Source organism: Orcinus orca, chromosome 20 (assembly GCF_937001465.1).
Source record: "Orcinus orca chromosome 20, mOrcOrc1.1, whole genome shotgun sequence".
Taxonomy (NCBI): domain Eukaryota; kingdom Metazoa; phylum Chordata; class Mammalia; order Artiodactyla; family Delphinidae; genus Orcinus; species Orcinus orca.
This window is the reverse complement of record NC_064578.1, coordinates 48,535,761-48,554,188: the sequence shown is the minus strand read 5'-3', so window position 1 is coordinate 48,554,188 and position 18,428 is coordinate 48,535,761. Positions and strand designations below refer to the sequence as shown.

At 41.0% G+C, this 18,428-nt stretch overlaps 1 protein-coding gene across 10 annotated transcripts in view; it reads right to left on the bottom strand.

The window, feature by feature from the left end:
- Positions 1–1,474: 1,474 nt before the first annotated feature.
- LOC101273534 (zinc finger protein 227) overlaps positions 1,475–18,428 on the bottom strand; it is a 99,942-nt gene continuing 82,988 nt past the window's right edge. For 2 of the 10 annotated variants that reach the window (XM_049703881.1, XM_049703884.1), the window contains exons 6-8: positions 8,848–8,974; positions 7,804–7,926; positions 1,475–3,966 (exon numbers count right to left, since the gene is read on the bottom strand). In XM_049703881.1, coding sequence (XP_049559838.1) covers positions 1,904–3,966; positions 7,804–7,926; positions 8,848–8,974 — 2,313 coding nt within the window. In that variant the 3' untranslated portion in view covers positions 1,475–1,903. The other 8 variants (XM_049703882.1, XM_049703883.1, XM_033430780.2 and 5 more) reach the window with 7 other exon arrangements.

Sequence of the window (18,428 nt, the reverse complement as noted above, 5' to 3'; positions counted from 1 at the left end):
TCAGACCTTGTTCATCTTAAAGCTGAAAGTTTGTACCCTTTTTATAACCAACCTCCCCCCATTCCCCAGGCAACAACCACCACCACACTATGTTTCTAAGTTTGACCTTTTTTCCCCCTTAGATTCCACATATAACTAATACCATGCATTATTTTTCTTTCTCTCTTATTTCATTTAGCATATGCCCTACAGTTTTATTCATGTTGTCACAAATATTTCTCCATATGTATTTCCTGTGTACCAGTGGTTAGAATTAGAGGTTCAATTTGATTCAGGTTTATTTTGTTTTGGAAAGCATACTTCATGGGTGGTTCTGTTTGTATCTCCTATTACCCTAACTGGAAGCTGCCAAGAGACCTAAAAAGAGAGCAAGATGAGAAAATGTTTTCTACCAAATATCAAGACTCGTTGCAAAGCTATGGTAACTGAAGCAGTGTGGTATTGGTAAAATTACTGAAAAGTAGACCAATCAAAGGGAATTGAGAGTCAAGACATCCATCTAATCATATACAGATTACTGATTTTCTTCAAAAGTGGCACTGCATAGTAGTGGGGAATAAGGGAAATGTTCAGTAATTGGTATAGGAACAACTGGATATTCATATGGTGAATAATCAAATTATGTGAAAGGCAAATATAGACCTTTCTTTGAAGACTTGTTAATAAATTGATTTTAATCCTGTCATCTACCAAAAAAATAAAGAAAAAGGAAAGAGAGAGGGAAGGAGGAGGGGGAGAGGGAAAGAAAGAGAGAGAGACAACTGCTAAAATTTGAATAAGGTCTGGAGGTTAGACGTTATGCATCAATATTCAATTTTCCTGAATGCTATACTTGTGCTGTAGATATGTAAGTGAATATCCTTGTTCTTACAGTATTACTTAAGTATTCAGATGCAAAGGCTAAGAGGTCTGGAACATACTCATGGTTAAAAAAAAGCATATGTCAATATGTGTGTGCATATATACACGTTCACATACATTAAGAGAATAATGACTCAAACATGTTAACTGGTGAATCTGAGTACAGGGTACATGAGAGATTTTATATAATTTTTACAATATTTGGAAAGTTTTAAATTATTTCAAAACGAAGTTTAAAGAAATGTAAAAATTTATGTCAAGCAAAATCCCATCATTTAGAGATAAGTAAAAATAAATATTTTGTTCTTTTTTAATGAGATCACACAAAAATTCCATGCTTTGTGTTTTTCCAGGTTAATGTATTCTGGACGTCTTCCAACATCCATAGCAAAATTTGCACTGGATAAGTAAATCATAAAATACTTTGGCAACCCAACTGATTATTTCTATGCTTGCTATTATAAACAATAATGCAATGAACATTCCTTTATATACATTTGCAGCAGATATGTATTTACTTCTGAAGATCAAAGGTTCATCTCTGGGGATCTATTCCTTAATTTTAATCCAATGTATCAGATGAAATAAAGCAATCATATTACAAATTCTTGGCTACAGGAAATTTTTAGTAATTTTATTCATTTTTCATAGTTTTACAGCTTTAGTAAAAATAACGGTCACTGTAAACAAGTATAAAATGGAAGTTGATGGAAAAATAACCCCAAAGGCCTCCTTGACATCCCTCCTCAAAAAAAAAAAACTAGTTAGTATATGGCAAATATCCTTTTCACACACTGTCTTTAGGCATATATTCACTTTGAGAGATCATTTATATCATGTGGATCTTACCAAGAGGGTTACAACCTATTTCTCCCGTTACTACGTATGGTTCTATGTCACCATTTTAATGGATTTGCTGGGAAGATTCCATCTGAAGGAATCCCTTTCCACTCTCAATACTTCATAGAGTTTATCAGCAGCGTGGACTCTCCAAAACCTTAAAGATGTGCATACTGACTGATGTCTAACAGACTTCTCACTTTTAAAGACTCTTGCCAGTGTGGACTTTCTGATGGTATGTAAGCCGTGAACGGTGACTGAAGTCCTTACCACATATGTCACACTTGTATGGTTTTTCTCCTGTGTGGACCCTCTGGTGGGCATGAAGCCGAGAACTCTGACTGAAGCCCTTCCCACACTCCTCACATTTAAACAGTTTCTCCCGAGCGTGAACACTCAGATGGACTCTAAGATTGGAGGGGAGACTGAAGGCCTTCCCACACTCCTCACACTTGTGGGGTTTCTCTCCTGTGTGGACCCTCTGGTGATGGCGAAGATTCAGGCTCCGCCCGAAGGCCTTCCCACACTCCTCACATTTGTAAGGCTTTTCACCAGTGTGGCCCCTCTGGTGGTATATAAACTGTGAACTGTAACGAAAGCCCTTTCCACACATGTTGCATCTGTAGGGCTTCTCCCCAGTGTGGACCCTCTGATGGGACTGAAGACCAGAGGACTGGCTGAAGCCCTTCCCACAGACACCACACTTGTAGGGTTTCTCGCCCGTGTGGACTCTCTGATGGACCCGGAAATCTATGGCCTGACTGAAGCTCTTATCACACGCCTCACATTTGTAGGGTTTCTCTCCTGAGTGGACTCTCTGATGAGCATGAAGGTTTGATCTCCAACTGAAGCCCTTCCCACACTCCTCACATTTATACGGTTTTTCTCCAGTGTGAATGACTTGGTGCAGTTTAAGATTTGAACTGTAACTGAAGTCCTTACCGCACATGTCGCATCTGTAGGGCTTTTCCCCTGTGTGGACTCTCTGGTGGGTCTGCAGCTTTGACGACTGACTGAAGCCCTTCCCACACGTCTCGCATTTGAATCGTTTCTCCCCGGTGTGGACGTTCTGGTGGACTTGAAGATTGGAAGCCTGACTGAAGCCCTTCCCACACTCCTTGCATTTGTAGGGTTTCTCTCCCGTGTGGACACGGAAGTGGATGTGAAGATCTGTGTTACGGGTGAAGCCCTTCCCGCACGCCTCACATCTGTACGGTTTCTCTCCAGTGTGGACCCTCCGGTGGCATATCAAAGGGGAATTGTGACTGAACCCCTTGCCGCAGACATCGCATTTGTAGGGTTTCTCCCCAGTGTGGACCCTCTGATGTATGTGATAATGCGCGGCCTGTGTGAAGCCCTTCCCACACTCCTCACACTTATAGGGTTTCTCACCCCTGTGGACCCTCTGGTGAACACGAAGGTTAACGCTCCAGCCGAAGCCCTTCCCGCACTCGTCGCACTTGTACGGTTTCTCTTCGGTGTGGACTCTCTGATGGCACTGAAAATTTGAACTTTGGCTAAAGCATTTACCACACTCCTCGCATTTGTAAGGCTTCTCCCCCGTGTGTGTCCTATAGTGGATGATAAGGCCTGTGCTGCTACTGAATCCCTTGCCACAACTGTCACACCTATAGGACTTCTCTCCCATGTGATTAGATTGACGGGGATGAAAGGAGTTCCTATTGAAACCATCGCCGGATTCACGACATTTATCGACTTTTCCTCGCGGGTGAATTCTTTGATGACTTTGCAGATGGGAGCATTTCTCTCCCAGGTGAACCCTCGGATGAATTGGGAGCACTTCGCTATCACTGAAGCTTCTCCCACACTCTCTACAGGGATACAGTGTGTCTCCTTTGCAGGGTTTCTGTTCTGTGTCAGTTGTAACAGGATCACTCAGGGGTGATTTCTTCATGAAGGCTTCACATATACATGGGTTGTTTTTCCCGTTCATTTGCTTACCTCTACTCTGATTCCCTGACTCACTCACATACATATTCCCACAGGAATCCTGGGTTCTCGAAATCAAAAACTCTTGATTTTCAAGGTAACTGGAACTATCGCCTTTGTGGTTCATCATATGGTTCTCATTTTCAGAAACCTGAAGAGAATCACCTTGTAGGAAATGGGAAGTCCTCCTCTGAAGACAGCACGTTGAATCACTTGCGACCTGTTTCCAGATTTGCCAGCAAGACGGCTCTTCACATGAAAGGTATTTTAATGCGACTTTTCCAAGAGTCTCCACCTCATCGGGATTCTTGCTGCCTAAAAGAAAAAGCGATATTCAGAGGTGAGGACAAGTAAATGCTTTGTTCAGAAACATCGGGATTTCACACTCAGGGATAAGGCCTTAAAAAAACCAGGGAAAGGGTCATGTCTGTACCACACCACTTATCCTTTTGTTATGCTTTTTCGTGTAAGTGGAAGCGAAGAACAGGGTCAAGAGACTTTTCTGTAAATGTGACCTATTTAGAACCACAGGTCTAACGGTTTAATAGAAGAGCTGTAGGTTTGAAATCGGATGGCTGCAGGGCAACAAAGACAACCCACCTTCCAACCTACAGCAACGTCAATTAAAAGCCTAATCACTTGTTCCTTAGCAGGCTTATGACAAGTGGGCTTCTACTGAATTAGGTTAGGAAAGCACAGACTGTAGACATTAAACAGTACTTTAGGTCCTGGTAGATATGATCTTCTAAGAGTAAATTTGGGAAGCGGCTGGGATAATAACATTCATTTTTCTAAGCCTGGGAGTGATTCTGGTCTCTGTAAAAAGAAGGGGGAAAGGGAAAACTAACCTTGGACAGCTGAGAAAGAACCTGGGAGGAGAAGAAAGAGAACACATTCTCAAAGGCAACCCTGAATGGAGGAGAGGGAGAGTTATGTTCAGCTTGGAAAGCTTTTGCCCAGGAAGCTGCGAACCTTGCTTTTTCTCTCATTCCCTTCGGGTCTCTCTGCTCAAATGTCACTCAACTGGGTGAGGCCTTCCTATCACCCAGTATAAGATAATTCCTCCCACCCCAACACACCTTCCACTCTTCCCATCTGCCTTACTCTGCTTTCTTTTCCCCCATGGCACTTATTATTTGATTTACTATGTACTTCTTAATTTTTTCCTGCCCATTTAGAAGAACTAGGATGTAACAATCATGAGGAAAACAAGCACTTTGATTTCTTCATTGTTTCATCCCCACTGTAACAGAATTTCTCAAATTGCTGGCATATACTCGTGAACTGTGAAATCCATTCCATACATTGTGACACTTCAAAGAAAAAGAAGTGGGAATTCCCTGGTGGTCCAGTGATTAGGACTCAGCACTTTCACTGCCAGGGCCGGGTTCAATCCCTAGTTGGGGAACTAAGATCCCACAAGCTGCATGGTGCGGCCAAGGAGGGGAAAAAAAACCCCTCAATATTCTGTAATAACCTATATGGGAAAAGAATCTGAAAAAGAATAGATATGTGTGTATGTATAACTGAACCACTTTGCTGTACACATGAAACTAACACAACATTGTAAATCAACTATACCCAATATAAAATAAAAATTAAATTTAAAACAATAAAAGAAATTATGTGGAAATAAATAATAAAAATATGAAAAGCATATCACAAGCAGTAAGGATAACACTATATAAAATGCTTGTTTCAGCTGTAGACATACACATAAATATGCACGTATGTTACATTTATACTTGGTCGGGATGTAAAATATTTCTTATTGAGAGTCATAGTTAAAAACGTATGGAAGCCACTGGCTTAAAATGTTTAAAGTGGTGCCAAGTCCTGAATGATTAATTTGCTTAAATAGAAAGTTACATTCAAATAATATAAACTGAACAAGTCCCAACAGGTATGTGCACATTTCAGGGTATGGTAGGCTAACTGAACATCCTAAAGATGTCCATGCCCTAATCCCTGGAACCTGCGAACACGTTAATGTACACAGCAAAAGGGACTTCAGATCTGATTAAATTAAGGATCTTGAGATGAGCCCAAAGAAGTCACAAGGGTCCGTAAAAAAAGGGAACGCGGGACTTCCCTGGTGGCGCAGTGGTTAAGAATCCACCTGCCAATGCAGGGGACATGGATTCGAGCCGTGGTCCGGGAAGATCCCACATGCCTCGGAGCAACTAAGCCTGTGTGCCACAACTACTGAGCCTGCGCTCTAGAGCCTGTGAGCCACAACTACTGAGCCCACATGCCACAACTACTGAAGCCCATGCCTCTAAAGCCTGTGCTCCGCAACAGGAGAAGCTACGGCGATGAGAAGCCTGTGCACCGCAACAAAGAGTAGCCCCCACTCGCCGCAACTAGAGAAAGCCCATGCGCAGCAACGAAGACCCAATGCGGCCAAAAATAAATAAATACATTAAAAAAAAAAAAGAATCCCTACAAAAACAAGCTCTTTATTTTGCACGCCAGTGACCTATAAAGAACATTTTAGGTAGTATTTGTACTTGAAGCATGGTTGCAAAATCCTGAAACATGCGGATGCTGAAGAGGTCAAAAAAACCTTTGAGAAAGGGTGGCAGAAAATGCTACCAGATTTGTTAAAAAAAGACTTGGTCTATGACACAAAACTGAAGTGTAACAATACGTAGGATCATGATTCCTGAAATGAACCCCAGTGAAACTAACACATCACTGTAAATCATCTACACTTCAATTAAAAAAAAGAAAAAGAAAAAGAGAATGAGACCATTTCCAGTAATATTCCTGAATGCATCAAACGTGAAGCAACATGTAGACATGAGAAGGGAGATGGACAAATGCAGATGGTTATATCCATTAACCACTCTCAGAAGTCAGGGCCTAATCTATCATGTTTGCAGATAAGCTTCTCTCCTTCGTTTTTCAGGCAGAGGGAGAGTATATACAGTTACATTCCCTAGGAATATCTGATGTTTTTAAATGGGTAGAACTGACGAATATGCAAATTAAAGAGAAGGGAAGGAAGGGGAGAGAAAGGAAGAGGAGGTCAAACAGTGAAGTAAACAGTGAGGATCTGAGCAAAGGCAGGAGAACAGAGGGCCTTGAAAGGCTGGGGAGAAAAGTGAAACAATGGCTGGGGATCCAGAGGATGAGGTGGTCTTCACAGATGAAGAAGGCTGGGGTCATAGGTCAGGAAGAGCTGTGAGGAGAGCTTCCTCACTTTTACTCAAAAGAATAGGATTTTTTTTTTTTTTTTTCGGTACGTGGGCCTCTCACTGTTGTGGCCTCTCCCGTCGCGGAGCACAGGCTCCGGACACGCAGGCTCAGCGGCCATGGCTCACGGGCCCAGCCGCTCTGCGGCATGTGGGATCTTCCCGGACCGGGGCATGAACCCGCGTCCCCTGCATTGGCAGGTGGATTCTCAACCACTGTGCCATGAGGGAAGCCCCAAAATAGTAATTTTTAAAGTAATATCTTCATTCAACAATTACGTACTGAGCATCTACTATGCAGAAGGCTCATCGGAGGCTTTGGGTAGAGACAGGAAATACAATTGCCCGAATTCCTACTTTCAAGGGGAGACGGATGAGGAACAAGTAAATAAAGACAAGTTACGAGGTCAGGAGGTTATCAGTGCTTCGATACAAAATAAGGTAGGGTGAGGGCACGGAGAATGGAGAGAGAATGGCACTGTAAATGGGGCAGACACACAAGGTCTGTCTGATGAGATGAAATTTGAGAAAAGACCTGAGTGAGTAAGGGAGTGGCTGCGGGCCTCTACACTGAGGCAGAGAGCTAGTCGAAGGTTGGGAAACAAGAAAACACTCCAAAGGGGCCAGGATGATATGAATGATCTAAGAAAGGGTAAAAGGATGGGTGATCAAAGAGGAACTCAGTGAGGAGGCCAGATCAGGTAGGGCCCTGCAATCCACTGTAAGGACTCAGAGTGAAAGGGGAGGCCTTGGGAGGGTTTTGGACAGAGGAATGGTATGATCTTACTTGCTTTCTAAAGAACCAGTCTGGCTACCATGTGGAGAAGAGGTTACAGGAGTGCAAGAGCAGAAGCATGGAGACCAGTTTGGAGGAAGCTGTCACAGTCCAGGCAAGAGATGACAGCACGTGGACAAGAGCGGTCATCACGGACATGGAGAGAAGATTAGCTAGTACCTGAAATAATAGCTTTGCGGTTCTCACTGGAATGCCCGTTTCTTTGGGTTTCTCTCTCCATCATCCAAATCTTTTCTTCTGTCTCCAACTGGGACACCATATCTGGCTTGAAGGGAAGATGTCCTATGAAAAGGCAGATATATATATTTAAGATGAACACATAGCTTAAATAGATCTTTGTCCAAGTTCTATAACCCTCAAGTGATCACAAACTGTAATAAGAAATGAATTCAGGGAACTATACTCAATATTCTGTAACAACCTATAAGAGAAAAGAATCTGAAAAAGAATATATATATAATTGAATCATTTTGCTGTACACCTGAAACTAACACAACATTGTAAATCAACTATACTTCAATCAAAAAAAGAAAAACAAATTGAGGTCACAACCTAGTTCATGTCTACATATAGATAAAATTAGATTTAACCAATGTCTGTTTTTATCATATTTCCCACACTCTCATACCACTTACTGCAAACGGTCACAGTTTTTGCTACAATGTGAGGGGATCTTGATAAGGAACTCTGACAGTTTCTATTCTTATTCCATTTTATTCTATTTCACTGAAAAAAAAAAATAATGCCAGTACAATGAACTAAGTTGACTCCAAGATTCACCAAAGTATCTGAAAGACAAAGTATAGAAGCTAAGCTGCCCGTTTATAGATCATCTAAAACAGGGTTTCTCAGCTGAGGCACTACCGATATTCTGCACTGGCTAATTCTGTGTGGTGGGGGGAGGTGGTCCTGTGCATCGTAGGACGTTTAACAGCACCACTAGCCACTAGATGCCAGCAGCACCCATCCCTCAACTATGACAATCAAAACTGTCTCCAGACATTGCCAAATGTCCCCAAGGAGGCAAAATCACCCGGATGGAATTTTGCCTGAGCAGAGAGGGACCAGAAAAACCTATGGATTGGAAAAACTTGTGTCTTCAAGGTCAAGGAACCACTTCACAAGGTCCAAAGCTTTGAACAGCTGAGGACCAGACACTCTCAAGAGACTTGAAGTTCAGGGTCAGAGAGTGCCCGTCCTCACCCACTGAGACCAGGTTCCGGAAGTTCTCCACCATCACATCCTGGTACAATTTCCTCTGGGCAGAGTCCAGCAGCCCCAGCTCCTCCTCGGTGAAGGTCACGGCCACGTCCTTGAAGGTCACCGCCTCCTACGACATCAAACACATGTCACCTCAATCTCACAACCTCCATTGGAAGAAGGATAAAGATTAACCCAAAAAATGGTTACCGATTTGGAGGGACTCCAGGCAGTTTTCAGTCCCAACACTTGCCCCTCTCAGTGACAGTGATGTCACCTCCCCGCTGTCCCACTCTATCTCTGCTTTTAATATTCGCAAAGTTCACAGGCTTTCTGCAACCCTCCAGGACAGGTACACAGCTCCTCACCTATGCTTTCAAGGCAAAAGCCATAACCACCTGCTGCCACACGCACAGCTGGTGAAGGCACAGGGTGAGTTCAAATTTCAAGGTTTTAATGACAGGACCCTGGGCAAATTCCTTTACCTCTCACTATCTTAATTTCCTCTTCTCTGTAATGGTGTCTCAATCACAAGGTGTTTGAAAGGATTAGACGAATGAACATGTGTAAAGCACTTACAATGGCGCCTGGCACATAAGAAGTGCTCAATAAATTTAAGCAAGCAGTATCATTAAAATCTCTTTCATTCCATTTTGTGACTGCATTGTATAGTATTCCTTAGAACTGATGATGTAGCTTTAATCAATCCAAATAAAGCACAATTAGTTACAGATTTTTACTTATCATCATCTGCTGTAAAGATCCTTTCACAGAGATCTCAACCAAGAAGTAGCAACTGCACTTTAAAATTTTTGAAAGCATAATGGCAGATTTCCGTCTCAAAAGGTTTTCCCAATTCACCTTTCATATGAGGGAGTACAAATGTTCCTGAATCTCTACACTGGCCAAATAAGACATAATTCCGTTTTTTTAAAAAAAGAAAATCTTCAACAATCTAAGTGAAATAAATAAATAGAAAGCTTTCATTAACGTTTGTACACATTTAGTTATTAAATTATTTTCTTCATAAATTTACTTTCCATTATTGTGACGCTCCTTTTCCTTCTTTTACTCATATTCCAGTTGGGTCTTACTTTATTTTACTAATTTTGATGAGAATTAGAGATATTAAAACTTTACCTAATGTTTGTAAGTATGTCCCATCAATTCAAATATTACAAATATATAGCTGTGAATGCCTGAGGGAAAAGGAATATGAGAAAGCAAAAAGAGGTAGTTTGTAAACAGAGTAGTAGGGTAAATTATCTTTCTCTATTCCAAGTTTCCACAATTTTTCAAAGATTGCTTTGTGAAATAAAGATGATAAAATAAACCAAACAAAACGCACAGTCTGGCACACAACATGTACGCAAGGTGTGTCGTGTTCATTAACCTTTCCAAGGAAGAGAAAAAAGGTGTGTCCAATCTTTGAGAAATAAAATCCCTTAGGAGTCAGAAAGCAATGCCTTACTTACCTGAAACTCAGTCATTTTCTCCCACTCCTTCCGGGGAAGGTCAGATTCCTGAGAAGGCATAACTGGGGAAGGACAAAGAAGCCATGAGATGCAGGCCAGGGCTGTCAGGAGCCCATGTGGATCTCTGCAGAAATTACACATGAGCACTCGTACTCCCAGGCAGAGGTGCTCACATACAGCTTGGTAAGCAGAGCTTGGAGTAGACTGCAGCTACTAGCAGGACTGTCAGCCAGCAGCCTCTGGACAGTGAACAAGCAGCACAACCAAACACAGTATCCCTACCATAAAGACTTCTGATCCTACCATTAAAAAAAAATGAAAAGACGATCTATGGACTGGGAGAAAATATTTGCGAATTATGCTACTGAAGGGACTAATTTCCAAAATATACAAACAGCTCATACAGCTTAATATCAAAAAAGCAAACAACCCAATCAAAAAATGGGCAGAAGACCTAAATAGGCATCTCCAAAGAAGACATACAAAATGGCCAAAAGGCACATGAAGAGATGCTCAACACTGCTAATTATCAGAGAAATGCAAATCAAAACTACAATGAGGTATCACCTCACATCAGTCAGAATGGCCATCATTAAAGTCTACAAATAACACATGCTGGAGAGAATGTGGAGAAAAGGGAACCCTCCTACACTGTTGGTGCCAATATAAATTGGTACAGCCACTATGGACAACAGTATGGAAGTTCCTTAAAAAACTAAAAACAGAGCTACCATAGGATCCAGCAATCTCCCTTCTGGGCATATATCCAGAGAAAACTCTAATTCAAAAAGACATATGCACAATGCTCATAAGTTATTTTTGTAGTAAGGAATAACGGCCCAATAAAAATTACATAAAACATGGGACTTCACTGGTGGCACAGTGGATAAGACTGCTCCCAATGCAGGGGGCCCAGGTTCGATCCCTGGTCAGGGAACTAGATCCCACACGCATGCCGCAACTAAGAGTTCGCATGCCACAACTAAGGAGCCTGTGTGCTGCAACTAAGGAGCCGGCAAGCCGCAACTAAGAAGCCCTAGAGCCGCAACTAAGGAGCCCGCCTGCTGCAACTATGACCCCATGCAAGCAAATAAATAAATAAATATTAAAAAAAAATGTCCATCAACATAGGAATGGATAAACAAGATGTGGTACATGTATACAATGGAATATTACTCTACCATAAAAAGGAATGAAATAGTGCCATTGGCAGAGATGTGGATAAATCTACAGACTGTCATACAGAGTGAAGTAAGTCAGAAAGAGAAAAACAAATATCGTATAGTATCACTTCTATGTGGAATCTAGAAAAACGGTACAGATGAACTTATTTGCAAATCAGAAATAGAGACACACGTTGAGAACAAACTTATGGATACCAAGGGGGGAAGAGGGGGGTGGGATGAATTGGGAGATTCAGATTGACACATATACACTATTATGTATAAAAGAGATAACTAATGAGAACCTACTGTACAGCACAGGAAACTCTACTCAGTGACCTGTGGTGACCTAAATGGGAAGGAAATCTAAAAAAGAGGGGACATATGTATACGTATGGCTGATTCACTTTGCTGTACAGCAGAAACTAACAACACTGTAAAGCAACTATACTCCAATAAAAATTTTTTAAAAAATGATACATGCACCCCAATGTTCATAGAACTATTTACAACAGCTAAGACATGGAAGCAACCTAAATGTCCATCGACAGATGAATGAATAAAGAAGTTGTGGTATGGAATGGAATATTACTCAGCTATTAAAAAGAATGAAATAATGCCATTTTCAGCAACATGGATGGACTTAGAGATTATCATACTAAGCGAAGTAAGCCAAAGACAAATATCATATAATATCACTTATATGTGGAATCTAAAACAATGATACAAATGAACTTATTTACAAAACAGAAATAGACTCACAGACACAGAAAACAAACATGGTTATCAAAGGGGATAGTGGGTGGGGAAAAGGGAGGGAGGAGGAAGGGGGAATAAATTTGGAGTTTGGGATTAACATATAGACACTACTATATATAAAACAGATAAACAACAAGGATCTACTGTATAGCACAGGGAACTATACCCAGTACTTTATAATAACCTATCATGGAAAAGGATCTAAAAAAGAATATATATAAAAAACTGAATCACTTTACACTTAAAACTAACACAACATTGTAAATTACCTATACTTCAATAAAAAAAAAGAATAATAATGAAAATAAAACCTAAAGAAAAAAAAGATCTCTGATCCTGGGGGTGGCAGGAAATGAAACGCAACGTAACAACAATGTGGGTTTAAAAAAAAAAGAAAAGGGCTTCCGTGGTGGCGCAGTGGTTGGGAGTCCGCCTGCCGATGCAGGGGACACGGGTTCGTGCCCCGGTCCGGGAAGATCCCACATGCCGCGGAGCGGCTGGGCCCGTGAGCCATGGCCACTGAGCCTGAGCGTCCAGAGCCTGTGCTCCACAACGGGAGAGGCCACAACAGTGAGAGGCCCGCGCACCGGGGAAAAAAAAAAAAAAAAAGAAAAGAATAAAACAAAGAGTTCTGGAGTCAAAGTCCTAGGTTTAAATCCTGGAAAAGATACTACGCATCCATGTAATGTAGGGGTATTACAAAAAACCTCTCTGTGCCTCTCTTCAGTCATCTACACAATGAGGATAGGCTATGCACCTGGCCACTCCTCGTAAACCATACCCACCACGTAGAGTTGTTCCAAGGATTCAAGGAGTAGATGGAAAGTTCTAAAAATATAGGAGTCCCTTTTTCTTGCAGCTGCAAAAAAGCAGATGATCCTTTGCATCAGAAACTGTATCTGCCAATGTCTTTTCTAACAATAACAACAAAAGAGACCTGAAAGGCATCTAGATTTTGTATATGGCTGCTGTCCTATGAAAGTCACCTGTATTTTCTGAAAGCCCTGATTCTGACATAAAATTTCTCCTTACTTAATAATTTGTTGCCCAGTTAATAATATTTTACTCACACTTGTATTAGTTTTCTAAAAAAGTATCATTTCCGGTCAATTTATTTCACTGAGGCCAGAAAAGGCTTATTGGTAAAAGCCTTTCATCCTATGTGCATGGAGATAAAGAAAAACACATAGAAAAGAAAAAGAGACAAAATAAAAATCAAGAAACATGGAAGATAGATTGAGAGGCTCCAACATTTGTCTAATAGGAGTGTAAGAAGGCAATGGAAGCAACTACAGAGAGGTTTTATTTCAAGAGATAACTGCTGAGTTCACATATAGAAATTCTGAACAGTATAAATAAAAATACATATACTCCTAAACAAATGACAGTGAAGCTCAGGAAGGCAAAGGATAAATAACTAAAAACAACAACAAAAATCCTTAAAGCTCCCAGAAAGAAAATATAATTTACCTAATAAAAATGACAATTAGGTTGACAGAAACAGGGAAGCAGAATGGAGATCTAAAATATATGAATATTTCCAAAATGAAGAAAAAAAACGTGAATCTTGATTTCTATGCTCAACTAAATGGTTATTTATAGGAGAGAGGAAGAAAGACATTTTAGCTGCTTATAAAAAGAAGAAAATTTATAATGAAATGAATCCTAAAAGAACTGATGGTAAGGAAACATGTAAATATGTTGGTAATATCTTTGTTAAAAGAAAAAATAACCTAGAACGATATGACAAATTTTGAGGGTGGTTTTAATAAAAAGTAAACCTATAACCTAGCCTGCAGTGGAAAAAAAAAAAAAAAAAAGGTGGTTATTTAGTCCCTATATTTTTCAGAATGAGAGTACATGCTGATTAAATCTAGTGATTGTTTAGACAGATATCATTTTTAAAAGTTAAAATATAAGACCACACAATTTTCAAATGAGTTGAGGGTAAATAAAACGAATAAACTGAAGATAATAGAAGAGAATAAAAGGAAGAAATGTAGAGCATAGTGATTTAAAAATAAATATTTTAAAAATATTTTACATAAAGCAATGAAGTTAGAACACACAAAAATAAACTCAAAATGGATTAAAAACTTAAATATAAGACAAGACACCATAAAACTCTTTTAAAAGAGAACATAGGCAAAACATTCCCTGACATAAATCATACCAATGTTTTCCTAGGTCACTTTCCCAAGGCAATAGAAATAAAAGAAAAAAATAAACAAATGGGACCTAATCAAGTTTATAAGCTTTTGCATAGCAAGGGAAACCATAAACAAAATGAAAAGAACCTATGGAATGGGAGAAAATATTTGCAAATGATAGAACTTGATAAGGGCTTAATTTCCAAAATATACAAACAGCTCTTACAACTCAAACAACACAATCGAAAAAGAGGTGGAAGACCCAAATAGACATTTCTTCAAAGGAGACATACAGATGGCCAATAGGCATGTGAAAAGATGCTCATCATTGCTAATTAGAGAAATGCAAATCAAAACTACATTGAGGTACCACCTCACATTGGTCAGAATGGCCATCATTAAAAAGTCTACAAATAATAAATGCTGGAGAGGGTGTGGAGAAGAGGGAACCCTCTTACATTGTTGGGGGGAATGTAATTTAGTGCAGCCACTATGGAAAACAGTATGGAGGTTCCTCGAAAAACTAAAAGTAGAGTTGCCATATGATCCAGCAATTCCACTTCTGGGCATATACCCAGACAAAACTATAATTCGAATAGATACATGCACCCCAGTGTTAGTAACAGCACTATTTACAATAGCCAAGCTTATGGAAACAACCTAAATGTCCACTGACGAATGGATAAAGAAGATGTAGTATATATATATATACAATGTAATATTACTCAGCCATTAAAAAGAATGAAATAATGCCATTTGCAGCAACATGGATGGACCTAGAGATTATCATACTAAGCGAAGTCAGAAAGACAAATACCATACGATATCACTTATATGTGAAATCTAAAACACAACACACATGAACTTATCTACGAAACAGAAACAGACTCACAGACATAGAGAACAACTTGTGGTTGCCAAGGGGAAGGGGGCTGAAGGAGGGAAGTATTGGGAGTTTGGGATTAACAGAGGCAAACTATTATATATAGGATGGATAAACAACAAGGTCCTCCTGTATAGCACAGGAAACTATATTCAATATCCTGTGATACACATAATGGAAACGAATATGAAAAAGAATATAACTGAGTCACTCTGCTGTACAGCAGAAATTAACACAACATTGTACATCAACTATACTTAAATAAAATTTTTTTTAATATTTTAAAACATAGTTTAAAGTAAATAAAACATTTTATATTTTAAAAACACATGTACGTGTGGTAGAAAAACACATGTACATATTAACAAGCAATTAAACATTCTCAGGTGTAGTCAACAGACAACTGATCTTTTTCCTCGCGGTAATTTACTAAGTGAAGGAAACCTGATTAACTAAAAACAGATGACGGACCAACAAAGACCTTTCAGTAGTGTGTACCTGGGGCTATGCTGTGAGGGGCCAAGAGGTCCGTCCTTCCTCCCGTTTCCGAATTCAGGACTGGCGAAGAAAAGGATGTGGTGGAAGAGCACGACTGTATCCGTCTCCCGGATACACTGCCGCGGGACGTCCCCAGGCACTAGCGCGGGGTGACTCGGTGCTTCCTAAAAAACGAGATCAGTAAAAGCTCGGGAAAAGCTCGGGAAGGGCTGTCTCCCGATGTCTGACAGAAGGACCGTGTCATCGCTCCTCGCTCTCTCCCTTCACTCGGGCGTCCAGTCAAAAGGGCGCTCGTGAGAAAATGAACTGCGTCAACAGCAAGAGCCAACCCGTTATGTGACACCAGCGTTCGAAGCTGTTGACACGTATGGTCTCACTCGATTCTAATCACAACCCTACCCAGTAGTGACCGTCTCTCCCGCTGTCTTCCAGAGGAGGAAAGTAGGACGCACGGATAATCAACAACTCGCCATATATTGTACCGATAGAAGTAGCAGCTCTGCTTGGTAAGCGGGGGAGGAGAACAGAAGGATGCCGCACTTGCGCCCTCCACCTCTCAGCCTCCGCCGGCGGCCGCGACTTCTCCATCCTAAGACAGTCGGCTAGGTAGCGACTAGTCCCACGCTCAGGCCGAAAAGGCTCGCAGGGGTCTTGGGGGTGCAGTACCGACTCACCTCCCGGATCGGAAAAATGGTGGCTGCCTCGCTTTCCCGGAGCGGAAGTGCCTCTGACTACACAGCGCTCGGAACTACACTTCCCAGAAGCCCCGGAGACACGCCACAGCCCCTCGTTTCCGGATAGAGTCCAGGGGAATACACTTCCCAGAGCCCAAAGAGGAGGAAGGGCCGTGTCCTCCCCGTCGGAACTTTAAAACAAAACAAAACCACCCCAAACTCCTGGGAGTTCTCGGCCAACGACTTCCAGGATCCCCTTCGTGTGAAGCAGTTCTCTGACGCCGGTAGAGCTTAGCTTTATCTCACTGACAAACAAAACATGATAAATATTTGAAGAGTCAGAATCTTAAAAGACTGAAAGAAACAGATCAGTGTAATAGAACTGTACCCCCTCTACCAGAGGAAAAAAAGGGGGGGAGAAGGGAAATGATAGGCTTAAAATGCAGTTTTAGGCGATTTTTAGATGAGTGTAAGACCCAAAAAATGCACCAGGGGCAGATTGTATTGTCGATTTCCACTATTGTTAACAGAACAGTCAAATAATTCAGAACTTGGCTGCTGAGGACAACACCACATGGAGTGAAAAGACAAGCTTCAGCATGCACTGTGTGATCAATTTCTCAAATCAGGGCCATTGTAATCAATCCTCAGGGAGTTTCTTAACTTGAAAGACAAGCACGTTGTTGTTAATTAGGTGTTTATACAATAGTCACTACAAAGACTGTTGTTTGTTCAAATATATTGATGGAAGAAATTTGCACATACTGAGGTATGGGGAAGTCATTCTGGCTTTTACGTAATTTAACTTTACACTTTACGCTAACTAAAACAGCCTGTTTTGTGGCCTAGTAAACATACATCTGCTTTAACCATTAAGGAAAAGGGTGCAGGACTTCCCTGGTGGGCCAGTGGTTAAGAATCCACCTGCCAATGCAGGGGACATAGGTTCGAGCCCTGGTCTGGGAAGATCCCACATGCCGCGGAGCAACTAAGCCCGTGTGCCACAACTACTGAGCCTGTGCTCTAGAGCCCGCGAGCCACAACTACTGAGCCCGCACGCCACAACTACTGAAGCCTGAGTGCCTAGAGCCCGTGCTCCGCAACAAGAGAAGCCACCGCAGTAAGAAGCCCGCACACCGCAACGTACAGTAACCCCCGCTCGCCGCAACTAGAGAAAGCCCACGCACAGCAACAAAGACCCAATGCAGCCATAAATAAATAAATAAATAATAAAAATATATTATTTAAAAAAAATAAAAATAAAAAGTGTGCAGTGTCCAGAAGTAAAGAATGCCTGTTTTGAAGAGAGAAAAATGCCTCCCTCTCTGGGATGTCAATGCTAGCTTTCCTTCCATGATAAGGCTCCCTGGAGCTGAGGCCATGCTGACTCGTAATGTGAGTGCTAATGTCTTTTTTGAAACCTTGAAAGAATATACTCCTGTCATGTTTGATGTTCTTTGTTCTGACAAGATATAAAACTGCTGAAAACTATGCTTCTTTGGAACAGTTTCTCAGAGCTATCTGAGAGGCTGCCTCCCAAGCTACAGTCTTCAGTTTGGCTCAAATAAAACTCTCATCTATTCTTATTATAGGTTGATTATTTCCATTAACAGTATGACAGAATTGATGTTTCAAAGAAATGAGACTGGAGAGAAGAGAGGAATACCTAAAACTATCCATATATCCATGACAATATATTTTTGCATTTCTCATTTCTGAACATATATTCCTTTTTCTGTTATTCTTAGCAGCTATCTCTTATGGAGCACTTAGTGTGTGCCAGGGACTACTCCCAACTCTTTAGACTCCGGGATCTCACTTCATCTTCACAACTTTTTTTAGGTAAATACTATTATTTCCTCTATTTTACAGTTTACAACAGAGCCAGAGGCAGAGAGAGTTAAGTAATTTGCCCATGTTACTAAATTAGTAAGTACTAGAGCCAGGTTTCAAAATTTGGCATTTGACAACCACAGCCTGAG